The 15883-nt window shown below is 33.0% G+C and overlaps 1 protein-coding gene across 10 annotated transcripts; it reads left to right on the top strand.

Annotated features, from left to right (window-relative positions):
• Nucleotides 1-4303: 4303 nt before the first annotated feature.
• Nucleotides 4304-8637, top strand: LOC137806874 (uncharacterized). 10 transcript variants are annotated; one of them, XR_011080440.1, is made up of 9 exons: nt 4304-4660; nt 4742-4866; nt 4944-5107; nt 5198-5267; nt 5393-5447; nt 6057-6140; nt 6414-6452; nt 6648-6757; nt 8308-8637. XR_011080440.1 is itself a non-coding variant. In XM_068607214.1 (9 exons), exons 1-9 carry the CDS (start codon nt 4418-4420, stop codon nt 8411-8413), a joined length of 933 nt encoding a protein of 310 aa, XP_068463315.1. In that variant the 5' UTR covers nt 4304-4417; the 3' UTR covers nt 8414-8637. The 10 variants fall into 10 exon arrangements, 4 of the variants coding, with proteins under 4 accessions (XP_068463315.1, XP_068463319.1, XP_068463316.1 ...); XR_011080441.1 differs by having other exon boundaries at nt 6414-6483; nt 6711-6757; XR_011080442.1 differs by having other exon boundaries at nt 6414-6483; nt 6708-6757.
• The last annotated feature ends 7246 nt before the right edge of the window (nt 8638-15883 follow it).

Genomic DNA, 15883 nt, shown 5'->3' with positions numbered 1-15883 from the left:
GCACCGATTAAAACATCAATAAGACTCAAATAAAACTAAAAACAAAACAGTCAACACAAAAAAAAATCAATGGAACCTAAAAAATAGTTTGGAAGCTCAAGAACAATTTGAACCAAAAATAAAACAGTACAACAATTTAAAAACAACAACACAATTAAAATGACATAAAAAACAGCAAGACAATCAAGGCAAGATGAACAACACGAATTTGAAGAAAGCACAAAAATAAAATGAAGAGAAATCACTTATCTCTTGAAGAACCAAAACTCTAGATACCAAATGATGGGTTGATACCAAAAGATGGGTTGTTCTTCTTGGAGATTTGAAAAGGGTGGCAGAAGCAATGGATGCGATGGATCAAGGAGAGCTCATATAGAGCTATGGATTCCTTGTAGGTGCATGAAAGGTATGGAGAGTGATTGGTTGGGCCATATCACTTGGAGAAAGGTGGAGGTGAAGATCAAAGTGTCTAACCTAGAGAGACTAGACAAGAGAGTAGAAGCTTGCAATATGTGGCAGCATTTTACTCATAAAATTGATCTTGCAAAACATGAGCCAACGCACCCTATTTATAGGAAATGGTGCCTTGGAGAGCAAGAAGCAAGGGTAGGATGGGAAATACATTAAAGAGTGACTGTCAGGGTATTGACTAAAGTCAATGTCGCACCCTAGTTGCAAAGTTCTAGAAGCTAGGTTAACTTCTTACCCTAAAAGGCTTTACTAAAGGTATAGTGATAAGCACACCTCCCCCATTATGCTAAAGGAACTCTATTCTACTAAAATTACAAATAAAGAAACTAGCTCCCATGGCTTTGGCTTTACTTCTTGTGGTCCTCTTTGAACATATAAAGAAAAGTTTCTCTGTCATCAGTAGCAGAGTTCCAATCTTCTTGAATCCTCTTTTCCATGGACCTAGTTGTTGGCCTGAACTAGGGTCTGAGCTTGGGCCTCTTGCATCAAGTAAGGCGTAAGTCATGTTGCATTAGGTTAAACCTAGGTTAGTCTAGTCGGGTTAGGTTGAGTCCAAGTCAAGTTATATTGTCTTAAGACCATGTGAAGTTGATCAATTTGAGCACAAGTCAAGTTGGGTCGAGTTGGATTGATGTTAGGCCAAGTCATACTTTGGTTGGGTCGATTTGGATTGAGCCTAAGAGAAGTTGGACAAAGCCAAGACAAAGTCAATTAGGTTAGGTCAAATTCAAGTTCGGTTGGGCAAGTCAGATCCAAGTTAAGTTGGATTGGGTCGGACCCAATCTCAAGTCGAGTAAGGCCTAAGTCCAGTAGTATTGGGTTAAACTTAGGTTAGTCTAGTCGGGTTAGGTTGAGTCCAAGTCAAGTTATATCATCTTAAGACCATGTGAAATTGGTCAATTTGAGCATCTGTCAAGTTGGGTCGAGTTGGATTGATGTTAGGCCAAGTCAGGATGGGTTACATTAGGCCAAGTTGAGACAAGCCCACATTAGGTTGGGTCCACATCAGGTCGAGTCAAGTTTGGTTGACCTAGGTCCATATCAGGCCAAGTTGAAATGACACCAACTGTGGATGGGCCCAAGCCCAGCCAATTCGATGGGCCCCAAGTCAGGCCAAGTTGGGTTGGTCCCTAGTCATGTTGAGTATGTCTGGGCTCAGGTTGAGTCGAGTTTAGTCGATTCCATGTCAAGTTGAGTCAGTTTAAGTTCAAGTTAGGAAACATTGGGTTGTGACAAATTCATGCAAGGTTGGGTTAGGCCCAAGTTGGTTTGAATCCAAGTTAGGAAAGGTCGATTGTGCTAAAGTCATGCAAGGTCAGGTCGGGCCCAAGTCAGGCATAGTCGAAGTCAAGAAGGTTGATTGTGACCAAGTTGTGTAATGTCGAGTCGAGCTCAGGTCAAGTTAGATCCAAGTTAAGAAAGGTCAATTAAGCCAAACTCATACAAGGTTGGGTTGGGCCCATGTTGGGTTAATTCCAAGTTAGGAAAGGTCAATTATGCCAAAGTTATGCAAGGTCGAGTCGGGTCCAAGTCAAAAAGATCGATTATGCCAAAGTTATGCAAGGAGTTGGGACGGGTCCAAGTTAGGAAAGGTTGATTGTGCTAAAGTCATGCAAGGTCGAGATGGTCCTGGTTGGGTTGGACCCAACCCATGTTAGGTTGGGTTAGACCTAGTCCAAGTAAAACGGGTTAGGCATAACTTAAAGATTGGCAAAAAAAATCTTTGACAAACGTCAACTAAATATAATATCTATTAGTGTTAATTGAAAAAAAAAACACATGTTTGACACAAGTCAAAAAGCACCATACATGTTAAACAAATCTTAGTTAACAAAAGTTGAAAAATAACCCAAACCTATATTGGATGAAAATGAACTTGATGATGACAAACAAAAATTATCATGATTGACTTAACCCAAAAGAAACATCAATAAAAAAGAAAATGTTGAGTCATTGTTACCTCAACCTTGGGCAAGGAGATGACATCTTAACCAAATTTAAGCCATTTGTGTCTCAACTAATGTTAAGCTAAAGAAAAAATATAAAGAGAAAAAAAAATATGAATTTGAAAGAAAAGATAGTGTGAAGAATTTTAAATTCTTATTTTTTAAGTAAAATTTAACATTATCTAAATTTTAGTAGTCAAATTACTATAACAAATTATTAACAAATTACTATAATTAAAGGAAGACCTTCTAATTGCATTTTTTTTATATTTTAATAATTTGTAATTTAGAATATATTTTCTCAGTGCTTCATTCATATACATTTTCAATTAGATAATGAACATGACAATTGGGATAATAAGTCCTTAAAAAGTAGGAATGACAATGTGGGCTGACCCGTCCTGCATAAGCTCATCCTGCGTTTGGCCCGCCGGGTTGGCACGTCCCAGGCTAGGAGTGTGAACTCATTTGATTGACCCGCTCGGCATAACAAGTAACCCGTGGGCCTGCATACCAGCCCGCACAAGTTTTTTTTTTTAAAAATAAAAAATTTATTAATTATAAAAAAACATATTCCTACTACTGAAAAATTAAAATTTTATCATTTTCAATTTATTTAATTAAGATGAAAATATAAATTCAAGTATGAGGGTTGTTAGAAGATTTGATTAAAAATAATTAAAGTTTTGCTTTGCACTTAATTTTTCATATATATATATATATACATATATATATATATATATATGAGTATCTTATTAAAGTTTTGCTACAAAATATTTTAATGAACATAACTAATTTTTTAACTATCCTATTGAAATCTCTTCTTTATATTATTTTTTTATTAACAAAATTTAAATATAAGATTTTACTTAAAACTAAATGCAGTATAACTCTTAATACTATAACTCCTTTAGATGATTAAAATAAAACATTCATTTTTTTTAGTACATTAAATTCAATTTTTTTAAATAAAATAAAATAAAGGTTACACTTCAATAATGGATGAATGGAGTATGATTTTTTTTTTTACAAAAAAAAATAATTATGTTTTTTATTTTTGCGGGCTAACGAGCCAACCCACCCCACCCCACCCTGCAGTTGACCCTTGCGAACTGCGAATTATGCGGGACGGGGCAAAGCAGATCAATAGGCTAGATTAGTGAGTCCGCCGCGCACTTTTTGGTAGCAGACCGCGGACCAACCAACATAACCCACCCTGCATTGTCACCCCTACTAAAAAGAATCTTATTATTGCCCCACGTAAGTGATCTTGTTTTTAGCAAGAGTAAATGCACTCACTTAAAATTTAATGAATTAATATTTTAAGTATATTTATTTTATATTTTAATTTCAAATATTATTATATTGTTATAAGGAGTTGTAAATTGAATATTTTTACTCTTTAATGTATCAAACCATCTTTTTCCATAATACATATACCATAATACAAATTTGTGTGGTGACAAAATATTTTATTATTTTTCCTTCTTTACATCAATAAATATAAATAAATCAATTTTTTTGAATTTGCTTTATGCAATACTACTTTTTTTATTTGATAATAATAACTATAAATAAATTTCAAATTTAAAAAAAAAATATTTGGAATACTAAATGATTTAGAATAATCTAAATATATGAATAGTAATAATTATTTTAAAAAATAATTTTAAAATTTATGAAAAGTTTTGAAAAAATGGTAGTGGAAGAAATATTGGCAGCTTAGAGAGGGTAGGCCCAGGCCCTTTCAAGTTGAAATAAAATTCAAAGGGCAATTTCGAGATTTAAAAAAATAATGGGGTGCGGGAAGAAACAGCCTACCTCTGAGGGACACGTAACAGGCCGCAAAACCACGAAAGGCAAAAGAAAGAAACATGAAGTATTGTTTATTTAATTAATAAATTGGTATTTGGAATTGGTGGTCTAGGATGAGAAATGGAAGAAAGGATGAATGGTGAGAAGAGAGGAAAGATATGAAGCTGAATTAGCAGAATTGTAATATGAAACTGAACGCGGTTCCTTCATCGTGTAATTCCTTTGTAGTAGGTGGAGACTGCAGTCACAATGCTCCTTCTTCTTCTTCTTCTTCTTCATCTTCATCATCATCATCTTGTCATAGGCAAAACATTGTTATAGTTGCCAACAAAAGCAGGAAACAGCACGAGACTCAGGGTTCCGAATCCACTCCTCCAAGAATCACATCCAACGTCAAGCAAAATCTCCGCTTCCTAAAGCTATGGAAGGTCACTTAACTTCACTCAATTTCCCCTTCCCTCCTTCACTCTCATATGCATACTCATTTATACTCTTATGTCATTCAATAGAGCTTCCAAAATAGAAATTCTGCTACTCCCCGACCTTCAACCAGTTACCGCAAGAAGAAGGTGGAGAAGGATGAGGATGTTGTAGACACCGACCTCTATCGTGACCCCACCTCCTCTCTCTACTAGTAACTCCTCATTCATTCTTACATGTTTCTTTCGCTCAATTATCTCTAAATATAACGTTATCATGTGTCTTCCGCAGTACAAACCAGGTGGGTATAGACAATGCCGTCCCTGTATTGCTTGTGGATGGCTATAATGTCTGCGGCTATTGGATGAAACTCAAGAAACATTTCATGAAAGGAAGACTTGATATTGCTCGCCAAAAGCTAATTGACGAGCTTGTAACCTTCAGCATGCTTAGAGGTCCCTCTCTCTACTTCTTATTTACCTATCACTCCCCACATTGCAACTCTTTTTTTCTCTCTAACTTCATACATCTTTTCATTTCTGCAGAGGTCAAAGTGGTTGTTGTCTTTGATGCTATGATGTCTGGATTCCCTACCCACAAGGAAGATTTCGCTGGGTATTCTTTTCTTTATTTTATTTATCATACAACATATATGTTGTGAAGGACTATTTCTTTAAACGTATCATTTTACATTTTAAAATTCCTCCAAGTTCTGATGTTGTATTTTGGCCATTTTGCAGTCTTGATATTATTTTCTCAGGGGAAACATGCGCTGATACATGGATTGAAAAAGAGGTTAGATGTTACTACTGGTTGCTTTATTGTAGCTCCTAACTGCAATTTTGGAGAGCTTCCTTCTTTTGTAACTGGATTTAGGAAACTGAACTTTAGTTTGACATACTACTGATGTGTTTGATTAAACAACTTAAATACTTTAGATCAGTTTGAATAAACTTCTACACAAGCACTTGTATCCTATAAGAGAACAAAATAAGAAACAAAACCATCTAGTCTGATGAGAAAACTTTTATAAAAGTTGAAGTTTATGAGTTGATTTTAACTTACCAGACAGAAGTTCAATTCATATTAATTTCTTTTTTTTTGGATAAGTATTTATTGGGAATTGGCCTTATTCCATAAAACTTTTATAAAATGAAAATTTAAGATCTTATAAGAAGGTCACAAGCCATCTCTATAAACCCAATTAGCTCTTCCGTCGCCCTCTGGATCCCGTTACCAATGCCACTTCTATACGCACCTTCAAATGCAATGAATGTCAGGCATGTGATTTATAACTAAGGTCATCTCGATTTACAGTGTTTCAATCTTGTTTTCATTAAGTGAATCTTCAGTAGAGAACCGCTTCATCTTTATGAATACAGCAGTGTTCTTTGCTCATTTTAGGTTGCAGCTTTAAAGGAGGATGGTTGCCCCAAAGTCTGGGTAGTCACTTCTGATCATTGCCATCAGCAAGCAGCACATGGAGCTGTATGCTTCCTTCCTATAAATTGAAAACTTGAGTGAAATGGATGCAACTTGTTTGCCAATTGTTTTCACAATATTTTTCCAGCTATGAGTATTTCACTCTCCTTAGCTATGCAAATTATTTAATTTCTGCATGAATAAAAGTAATTCTCGGATCTTATCATGATTTCCGTTTCATGATTTTTAATTGTTACTATCAACTGAATATCAAGTAACAGTGTCTGCATTGTGCTATTTTTATTGGTTAAACATATTTATATTGCTGCTGACTTTCAGGGAGCCTTTATTTGGAGTTGCAAGGCTTTGGTAACTGAGGTAAAACATTAACTTGAGGCAGGATTCTTCTGTATGTCTTCCTCTCATAAAATTCTTTTCTTAATTTATCTGGCACTGTACTTTACATGTCATATAAGCGCTAGCTTTCTGATGGTATATTAGATTTAATGATTTACATCAGTTTAAATTACATAGACACTAAAGTAAATCCTATCTTTATTTTTAACATGCCAGATGAATTTTATTCCCTTTAATGATAATTTCATTGGTCCGATTTCTTAATTGTTTGGGTAGTAGATCAAAGCATCGCAAAAGGAGGTTGAAAAGATGCTTCAAGAGCAAAGGTGTGCCCTGATTGCAATAATTTGAGAAAATATTGATTTTGTGTATGAAATATGGTCTGGCTATTCTCTTATAATTTATTTCTCAGTATGCTTTATGGGTTAGTGTGTGCAATAAACTAGGTTGCCATCATATGGCTTACCATCCCCACCAGGCTAACACCAAAGCTACATCAATCATTTGTAACATACCAAAAGACATATAAGAAATTAAGAAAAATAAAATAAGGTAGTGGGGACTAGAGAAAATTCACTTAGTTAACACACATCTTGGATTATATTGTATAAGCTTCCGTTTAATTCCTGACGGGCTTCCTGTAAAAAAAAAAAACCAAAATGAGAAGGAAAAGAAAACAGTATTTGGCAGGTTTTCGTAAGGAGAAGTTCATGCAATCATGGGCAACAGCACATCCAAAACCCTACCCTCATCCCTCCAATTAAACAAAACTTACAATAAAGAAAGCAAAATGACGAGCGACCTTTGAAGTTTGGATATTTTGCTTTGTTAAAACACAACACATTAGGGGTGTTTGTGGTGCGGTTAGGTTTGGCTTTTGGGTAAAGATACATCTAAACCAAACATAAAAAAATTATAGGCGGTTTGGTTTGAATCAGTTTTTTGGTTTTGTTGTATACTTTTGTATAAATACATTCGATCTTTTTTTTTTTACATGAGGACCTCATGTTATACAATGAGGAATAGTTTCATTTCTTATTCCAATAATTAAAGATTTTTTCTCTTCAACATTGTGTATATTATTAAATAATTATTTTACACAAATTAGTAACTCTTTTTTTATCAGAAAAGAAACTATAATAAAATATAAAGGCACAAGAGGTGCTTACCCTTTTACAACAAAAGAAAAATAAAGAGCAAAAGTGGTTGTGTTGTATTTATATATTGTGGCATAAAAACACTATATAACTCCCAGGGTCTACATCCCATATGCCTAACAAACCTCATGCATATATTTGTACAATATTGCATGAAATTCAAAACAAAAATATCAAAACCAGCCCCTCTGTACTATTTCATTCCAGTAATAATTTATTTTACTTTAGCAATTTTTCTCCTCCAAGATTACTGATAACATTCACACTCCAAGGACAACTCTTCCACCAGCCCATTCATATGTTAAACATACTCAGTTACTCCTCTGCATAGATTTATGGCATGAACCAAGGAAAACATATTAGGTTTTCCTCTCGCGCATACATTTTCATATATGAGTGAAATAATAGATAATATAATAATATTTAAATAATTGATTTCAGTTTGTTCAGTTTGGACAGGTTCCAACTCAGTTTTGTAAAAATTATCTAAATCAATGAAAAGAATTTGATTTTAAACGATTATTGGTTCTTTAAATTGGTTTTCTGTTTTTTATTGGATCAATTTGGCTCTGAACACCCCTAGAGCGCATAACATTTGTACAATTGAATTGAACCAATTTGTCCGTTGTGCTGCTTATGTTGGTGTTCTGAGAAAAGAGCATGCTATCACAATGACAGTTCTTGCTGATTGGTTTACTTATTCATGTTATCATATACAGATCCACTTCTTTTCAAGGTAGATTATTGAAGCACAATCTAGATGCAGAAGTAGTGGATGCTCTAAAGGACCTTAGGAAACAACTATCTGAAAATGAGTTGAAGTAAAATATCGTATCTGACAGGAAAATTCTCTACAAGGTTTTAATACTTTATCTGGTGCTAGTTGCTTATCCTTTTTGGGCATGCATTTATTATCGTGATTCTGGAACCTTTGACGTTTTTGGTTGAAATATTTTTTTACATAATGGCTAAAGACAAGCAGCGTCAAACAGAACTGAGATATTGTATTTACTGATACATCTAACATCAATACAACATACTTTTAAATATCTTAGTAATCAGTAAAGTGAATGATCAACAGTATACCCACACCAGGACTGCTAAGATAGATTTTTGCTCATGAAATAAATGTAAAATCACTACAATTTAGCAGATATATTGCTAATTCTTTTCTTTCTGAATGATCTGGAGGAAATAATTCTCCTTAGCAGATGAACAAAACTAGTTTAGGAGTATTGCAAGTATTTTTGTTACTTTTTATTGTTTGTTAATTAGCTTATAAGCATTTATATATTTTTTTCATGAGACAATTATAAAAAAGTCAGTTAGCATATTGATTCAAACCTCATTATCCAACGGATTATTGAAATGGAAAGAACATATGACTTTGAATATGGTGTACCAAGCTTGGTTACGAATATATCTAGAAATAATAATAAAGAAAAAACATTGAAGGCCTCTAAGAGGTCAAGATGTCTAGGCAATAAGTGAAATAAAGACCTCTAGCCTATGAGATCCAAAAATTGAAGCATAAACTCAGAGAACAAGTTCTCCAAACTTAGGTTATAGGCTGGATTTGAAAGAAGTCACAACTGAGCCAAGCCATCTCTGTTAAAGAACAAATCATGGTTGATTCTCCCTGCACCATATCAATTCAAACCCACACCCAACACCCTCACGTGAAATGTCCGTTTTGCACTTAATTTAAAACATTTTATTTTCCGGATATTCATATATGTAAGTCAAACCACAAAGTTCTGGATCTGGATATGAAAATCCAGAACTCAACTCACTTTCGAATATGACCTTCCAGAAGCTTAAATGAAGTATGAAAATGATGTTCTGGATATCGAAATCCGAAGCATATAACAATCACTTCTGGATTTCTGCATCCATAAAACAAAAATGAAGTCAAGTGCAATGTTGGATTTTAAATTTTTTGTTGGGTGTATGTCTTATGTGATATGGTGCAGAGGGAGAAATTGGCATCCGACATTGGTAGGTTATAAAAAAATAAAGGAGAAAATAAACAAGATATTGAGTACAAGATCAAGACCTGTGGACATCTGGGCCATTCAAATTAAGTCCATAAATTTGAAGATAATATCGAAGAGTTTTTTGCTTCCTGCACCCCAAGATCACTTACCTGCACCTCCATGTTAACCAAAAAGACTAAACTACCCTGGTGCACCATGCCATTGTTGTTGTTTTGTTACAACTATTGCCACCACTATGATTTCTTCTTCTCTGCTGCACCCACGCCACCACTGTAGCCTTGCTATTGATTCTCGCAACAATAATGATGACATTACTAGGTTGTTGTCGGGGCCTTGGGGAAGCTTGGAGCTTCCACCAATGACATGATGAAGAGAGAGATAGATCAAAACTGTGTTTATTGCGTTTGGTTTATATTATAGAGCAAAACGCTTTCTTCCATTTTGAATTGTCTAATGCGAAAAACTTATGAATTGTTCAATTCATAATGCCTCTGGATTGTTCAATCTAAAGAGGAAGATGAATGTTTATGTAGGGTTCAAAAAAGTTTGTTCTGGAAAACTTATTCCAGAAACATTTAATATATTCCAAAAAAGTTGTTTCAGAATATTTGTTCTAGAAAATATCTCATGATCCAAAAATCTTGCTTTGAAAATCTTGATCTGAAAATTTTATTTCAAAATATTTTTAAAATAGATAATTCAAAAAGTTACCCCTGAAATATAGCATTAAGGATAGAATGGTTATTTTAAATTTTTTAGGGTGCATATAGTAATTATGGGGGTGGAAGAAGCAAAAGTTTATGAAAGATTATATAACCTAAAACAAAACGGGAATTACTTCCTGCATCCCCATTTTTAAACCTGCTCCCACAATTGGGTGAAATAACCAAATTTCCCGTTCGGTCCTCTCTTGTTGCACCCAACCACCGTTGCCACTACCACTGTCGTCGCCGTCGCCATCATAGCAGCTTACACTGCACCCAAAAGAAGAAAAACAAATGTGTTTCAGAAAGTTCTTTTTGGATTACATGAAATGAAATGTGATTCGAAAAATTTGTTCCAAAAAACTCATTATAAAAAACCCATTCCAAAAAATATTATATATGCTTTAGAAAAATTATTCCAGAAATCATTTTTGGAAAGTTTTTTCCAGAATGTATGTATTTCATGAATTTTGAAAAATTTGTTCTGAAAAAATATCTAGAACAAGTAATCGAGAAATAACTTTAAAGAAGGGTAAAATAGTTTTTCCGAAAGCTGTGGGGCTGCAGATTCAAATTGGGGGAGCAGGAAGCAATTTTCAACCATAAGAAATATTTAGAAGGCCTGAAATATAAAAATAAAAGTCAGCTAAAAAAAGATAAGGGAAAAAACGAACTTGATGCCTCTAAAAGCGAAGAAAATGATACAAACCCAGATAAAATAAATGATGACAGAAAGAAATAACTGTTTTGGATATAGGACGTGCTGGTCGGATCCGACAGGTAATCTAATTAGGTAACTGGTTCAATAAATCACAAATCAGCCTGAAGAAAAATTGATACAAGGATCGAAAAACTGATCAAAACTGGAAATTTTGGTTCAAATAAGATTAATAAATAAATACCTAAGTAGAGTACTATTTTAATGTTTTTTTTTCTTAAAAAAAGACAATCTAAATTGTTATTATTGATGTATATATTATTGATGTATATATTATTGAAATTATTGATGACTATTATTGAAATTTCAATTTAAGCATGGTAAATGCTTAGAAATAAGTTTATATTTTATTGTTATTTATTTTAGCATTTTAAAATTATGATATTATTTATTTTAATACCATTTTATTTTTATAATTATTTTATTTTACTAATTTTGTCTCGACCATAGTTAAATTATCGAACTTAATCTTTTTACCGGTTTAAAAAAGGCACTGTTGCATGAGTAGTTTGTATGCAACTCACCAATGAAGCCCAAGCAGGGGATAAATAACAAGTCATATTCGGGCATAAAGCTAATTGGACTTGAGGGCGGTTGTTTCTTCCTGCACCTCCATGTGGCCCCCATACTTTTTAAAATACCAAAAATATCTTTATTTTATTGATATTTTTTATTTTGGAATGGATGATCCTAAAAATTCTGGATTATAGAATTGCAAGGTATTTTTGGATTGGAAATTTCTTTCGAATTTTATAATCTAGAAAGAGTTTCTTTAAAAAAATCATTCTGATTATAAAATCTGAAAGATATTTTTGAATTCAAGAATATCTTTTGGATTATGTAATTTGAAGGTATTTTTTTAAGGCAATTTCTCCCTCATTATATCATGCATCCAATCAGCGGTAGAAAATGACAAAAATACCCCTTCTAAATGACGAAAATAACCTTACACAAAAATGGGAAAAATTATTTTTGAAACTTTTATCTGAAATATTTTGAATTTCAATTTTCGGAACATATTTTTGAATTCTGAAATTTTTTATCTAAAATGTATTTTTAGTTTTGTTCAGAATTTTTTTTCCATAATGTATTTTTTTATTTCTCAATTATAATTATTATTTTGGATTTTTTTGAAAATTTAAAAAATTGATATGGTGGAGGTTAAAATTGATATGGTGCAGGAGGGTATTTTGGAAATTTAAAAAATTGATATGGTGGAGGTTAAAATTGATATGGTGCAGGAGGGTATTTTGGAAATTTAAAAAATTGATATGGTGGAGGTTAAAATTGATATGGTGCAGGAAGAATTTGCCTTTTTTTAAAGGAAAAAATAATATTCTAGATTGTATAATCCAGAATGTATTTTTGGATCCATAAATATTTTTCATATCATACAATTCGGGAGGTGAAAATAGAAAAAAAATATATGTTTCTAGATTGTAGAACCCAGAATACACTTTTTTTTTAAGGACAAAATGCCTAATCTATGGGGTGACAAGAGAAGTTATGGATGTGAAGGAAGAAACAGCCCTTGAGGGCGGGTGTTGGAGTACAAGTTCCACAATTGTGGATTGGAAACAAGTTAGGTTTTTTTTCCTGCAACCAATAAATTTGAAATTTCATAACAGAATTAGAAATTTGAAATTGAAAAATACATTCTGAAAAAAGAAATTCATAATAGATTTTTAATATTTTGAAAAAGAAATTTCATAATAGAATTAAAAAATCAAAATCACATCCCGAAAGACGAATACAAAATACAAATAATACATTTTGGAAAGGAAATTATGGAAAACAAAATCTGAAGACATATTTTCTAAAAAAAAAATCAAGAAAGATATTCTTAAAAAAGCTATTTCAAAAAGTTGTTTCGGAAAACCTAATCCAAAAAATACATCTTAACCTGGATCTCCACTCTTATTTAAAAACTAAAGAGGATATTTTGATTATTTTGCATTAATAATAAAGTGGAAGCTGAAATTTATTGGATGGAGGAAGCAAAAAATGAAAGAAGAGTGGGTTGTCTGAAAAAAAGAAAGAAAGCAAGAAGACCTATGGTATCTGAAGCCCAAACCTAAAATATAAGCCCAAGTTGGAGATTGACAAGTCAGAATTAGGCTAAGTTAAGCCCACTTGAGTTTATGATGTGGAGACATTTTGGACGAATTTCTGTTTCTCCAAATGCAATGTTACAATCACTCTAGTTTCTCAATCAGTTTAGGGAGTCAAACTTAAGCGTCAACGATTCAATTTGCTATATATTACATATAAATTTATTCCTATATATGCATACAGTGAATTATGGTTTATTATCTCTCAAGATATTTGGTATAATTAAAATATTGTTTGCAGCAGTGTTGAAGTGGAAAGAGGGAAATGCGATTACCTCATGGTAGATAGAGACAGAGGTATTGTACTACACCTGTAACTTCCAACGCCAAGGAATGAGTGCGACATCAATGCACTGGTCTTCTGACTCATACCCCACCACTCTATCCGTATCACTACATTGCATGTTTGGCTTCGTTCCAAAATTATGATTTTGCAAAACCTAATCCAAATTCTTTATGTATTGAACCACCAGAATTGTTTATGCATTGAGGTTATAAGTTAATTACTATAAAGGGTCACTTCGGCTGTTAGTATATTTTCTGTTTTTGGTAATTTCTTCTTGCATGTTAACTTTGAAGTTGATACACGCGTGGCACAGTTTGGTTTAGATGATAGAAAGAGGGGATGAGGGATATGTGAAGAAATGAAAAATGGTTTGTAATTTGGAGGTGTTGAGCATATTGTTGTTTTGGGTGAAGTGGTGAAAAAAAAGAAGGATTAAATGAGATTCAGAGCAGTAGAAAATAACAGAAAGCATTGATTAGTGGTATCCAAGCTTGCATGTAATCACGGGATGCTTGCCTGCATGGTCCTACAGAAGAAGGGCAATGAGAGAGAGACACTGAGTGGAAACAATTGACGGTACTTTTTTTCTTTTTGGGTTCAACCGGACCAACCAACCAACAAACAACAAGTTAGTTCCAAAGTCTTTTAAATCTAAAGAAGAATAAATGCAGAGTCAGAGGGTCAAAAATGGGTCAGATGGTCAAATGATTGACCAGTCACTGCTTTCATTTGGATCCAATGACCCATTTAATGGAATGGATCCAACCGTTTAATTCTGGACCCACCCGCCAATACTTTTCTGTGTTTCATGCAATTCCCCTTCTTCTGATTTTCTCCATTTATTATTTTCAACTACGAATTTCTCCCACCAATCTCATTCACTTCTTCCAAATACGCGTTTCACTATAAAATATAAAGCTCCATTTCCCCCTTTTTTTTATTTTTTGCAATTAATACTTGGCTAATTTCTAAGCCAAAAACTCCGAAACCTGCTCAACTAATACAAACATGACAAAATTGGTGCATTTGTTGTTTTGTTTCTGACAGGTCTCTGAGTGTGTTAGTATGTGCACTGAATCCACCTGTGAGCTCTGTCAGACTCTGACTTGACCAATGGAACTTGTAGCCGTGGGGGCTATATGCACCACCCACACGTCACAAACTAGTAGGAACCACTGTCCTAATTCCTCCTATAACTTCTGTCTCATATTTTACTGCCATTACCAACATACCATAATTCTCCTACACTTGACACATCAGTAACATTCATGTCAACGCTTTTTTAAGCATTTTTTAATACTAACCAAAAGCATCAAATACATTTTATGTTATATGGTATGACATCTGGTTTATAATCTTCAAAATCTTCCATTCAGAGGATTGAAGATCTCAATCAAGTTTCTGACGGAAATAAACAAACCAAGATTAATCCCTTGATACTATTTTGCATCTCTTTAACATGTGGAACTGCTTGAGACTTTGCACAGAGTAGTAGTATCATTGGAATACTCAAGTAGTAAGAAAAAAACTGATGCAACTGACATTTTTTATTAAATAAGATAAAACATTAATGGTGTAGATTATCTTGTAGCTTGCAATCTATTTCCCCCCAGGGACAAAAGTTTGGGCAATGAATCATCCATGATTAGTGTTTTACGAAGTAAATGTTGGAGTGGTTGAGAAAAGTCACAGAGGACCAAGCTTTAAGAGGCTCGTCGTACCGCAAACAATACAGTGCTCAAGTTGGTGGAGAGTAGTAGAGTAGTATCCTTCCAAAACAACACCAATAGCTGTAACTTTCTGGTTTTATATACGGGTTAGGATACCAATCAAGTTAATTTATTTATTGTTGATTAAAAAAAACAACAACCTAAGTTGCACTTAGTTCTTTTTTTTCCAATTCATGTATTCTATCAATATTATAAATGATCATTTTAATTTTATCTTTTTTCTGTCTTTACCCCATTGCGAATGAAATATTGTAAATAAAAAAATAGATTTTACTTCACAAAATATAGAAAACAAAAAATAAAATAATAACTATTTGTTTATGTAATTCCAGGTGAAAAATAAAAACTCAAATTCTAACTTTCGAATTGCGTTTCAAATTAATTAATATAATGATAAATAATAGAAAGTTGAATGAAATGATAACTATAGTTATAATATACTAATAATGTAAAAGTTTACCTGTTGTAAAATCATATTATTATGTGTAAGTTGTTTTTTATAATAAGTATTTTAAATTTAATATTAAAGATAGTTTATTCGAATGGCAACATAAAAAAAAAAAAAAACTCTTTTAAAGTGTCAAAATAAGCCAATTCATCAGTTTTAACTCAACTTTTGGCTAAAACAAAGGACAACTAAACCTAGCTCAACTCAAAATGGATTCGCTCTATGCGGTTGAGTTGTCTAGTAAGACTCACGTAATTTAATATATATATATATATATATATAAAAGAAATATAGAAAAACA

The sequence above is a fragment of the Phaseolus vulgaris genome, chromosome 3 (genome assembly GCF_000499845.2).
Source record: "Phaseolus vulgaris cultivar G19833 chromosome 3, P. vulgaris v2.0, whole genome shotgun sequence".
NCBI lineage: Eukaryota > Viridiplantae > Streptophyta > Magnoliopsida > Fabales > Fabaceae > Phaseolus > Phaseolus vulgaris.
This window is presented reverse-complemented; position numbering and strand designations above follow the sequence as displayed.